The sequence below is a fragment of the Neltuma alba genome, unplaced genomic scaffold, assembly GCF_004799145.2.
Source record: "Neltuma alba isolate B1F8T4 unplaced genomic scaffold, ASM479914v2 tig00011320_pilon, whole genome shotgun sequence".
In the NCBI taxonomy this organism is placed as follows: Eukaryota; Viridiplantae; Streptophyta; class Magnoliopsida; order Fabales; family Fabaceae; genus Neltuma; species Neltuma alba.
Genome location: NW_021636027.1, coordinates 171103 through 172942, shown reverse-complemented (window position 1 = coordinate 172942; position 1840 = coordinate 171103). Strand labels below are relative to the sequence as shown.

Below are 1840 nucleotides of genomic sequence, written 5' to 3'. Positions count from 1 at the left end.
AAGTTGCTAAGTTCGGTAATGTGACTTGAAATTCATTACTTTAATTTTTTTATATATTATTATGAGTCAAAATCCAACTTCTTTTTTGCCAATTAAGGCCTTATTTGCCATCAAGATTGAAATCACTTATAAATACATTTCATATAAGTTGAGATAAAACTCCTCTTATATATTTATCTTGTATTCTTTAAATTACAATTGAAAAGAAGTTTATGAGCCATTCCAAACAGGCTTTAAACATCATGTCTTTTAGACAACGAACAAGGACATAAAAAAAAAGAAGATAAAGTTCAATCGTGGAATTGAGCTTGAAGATTTATAAATAGAAAATAAACTATATAGATTTTATTCTTTGAATTAAACAAGCACAGTTTTGTTTTAATTGAAATTATACAAATATATTTATTTTTAAAAATTCTCCTTAAAGTAAAGTAAATAAATCTTAAACTTCATTGAAATAATAACATATATCTCTATGTTGTTTTAAAAAATAAACTTATAGATATGGTTTATGATATCAATGAAATGATGGAGAGGTTTTTTCATGGGAAAAAGGTTTCTCATACACATAAACAAGTAAGACGAGCTTCAAACCTTGAAGCATGAGATACAAAGTTTGTGCTGAGAATGAGACGAGGGAAGATAAGGAAGACAGTACTGAAAACTACTAAAACACAAGCCATTCATTAAATATTTAAGTGCATAACACATATACACATCGAACATTAAAAGTAATCTACCCCTCAGAAGTTGTAAACACCAAAGACACGCATCAATTGATTGAGATCGACCATATCAAGCATTATTAGCAGTGTGGTCACTGGACTTAGTGGACTTTGCCTTCAATTTCTTCACTACCCATATAACAAATATCATTATGCTGTATAGAATAACCAGTAGGTGTAAAGCAGCAAAAATCCAAGAGGCTACGATCGGCACATCATCCGTATAATCATTGTACGGGATGATAAGGAAGAGGCCGAATAAATAAGTATTTAGTAGGCACGCGAGAGCGGTACCCATGGCTGCAGATAGCATCCACATCACAAACCTATGTTTGAGAGGAAGTCCACTTACAAGCAAGAACGCAACACAAAGAGATGCAACAAAACATATGGTATTGTACATTATGAAGGGGCGAAAGTATTCTTCATTACTATAAGCAAGCATGGCTTCCCCGGGCAATATTGGTCCGGAAGAGAGGTTATGCCCAGACTCATCTCTGTACGGCAAACAGCCGAGGGGTCTGTCTTCTGGAGAAGTGAGGTTAAAAGGGGGATCGCCTGGTCCTACATTTTGTTGGGTGACGTTTCCTGGAGGGTTAAGTGCCGCTTGAAAAGTCATGTTTGAGATGACAGCAGCCACCATGCTCAGATCCCCCCTCATTTCTTCTAGCCAATCGCCCTTATACACAAGCCATTGGTCTATAGTTTCCAAAACATATCTCCACCACCTCTTCTTCTTCTTCCCACTTGTGTCTTCTTCGCTCGCAACATCAATCCTTTCTCTCCTTCCACATTTGATTCCAAACTCCATCAATATGACTTGTATTTCAAGGCTCTTGGAGTCCTTGGGAATTCCGTGAACAATATCGGGGGCGCTTTAACCCTTGTCGTTTTTCCAGTTCAATGCTTCTGATCTTATTCTTGGAATTGACATGATGTAACTCACAGTCTAAACAACAACGGAAAAAAAAAGAAGCAAATTTAATTTGTTACTCTTGTGACTTATATATAACAGGACCAGAAAAAGATCGAAACCAGTTTATATACATAGGTCGTGTCAAACGAATCTTGCATCCTTGCTGCCAGCCATTTTTCTTTCCTTTTTCTTTTTCCTA

At 35.8% G+C, this 1840-nt stretch overlaps 1 protein-coding gene across 1 annotated transcript; it reads right to left on the bottom strand.

The window, feature by feature from the left end:
- Positions 1–795: 795 nt before the first annotated feature.
- LOC114711809 (uncharacterized) lies at positions 796–1536 on the bottom strand. The gene has a single exon (XM_028896238.1). It carries the CDS (start codon positions 1534–1536, stop codon positions 796–798), a length of 741 nt encoding a protein of 246 aa, XP_028752071.1.
- Between the last annotated feature and the right edge of the window lie 304 nt (positions 1537–1840).

Excerpts from the sequence above, each read along its gene's own strand:
- LOC114711809 (XM_028896238.1), bottom strand. The coding sequence starts at position 1,536 with ATGGAGTTTGGAATCAAATGTGGAAGGAGAGAAAGGATTGATGTTGCG.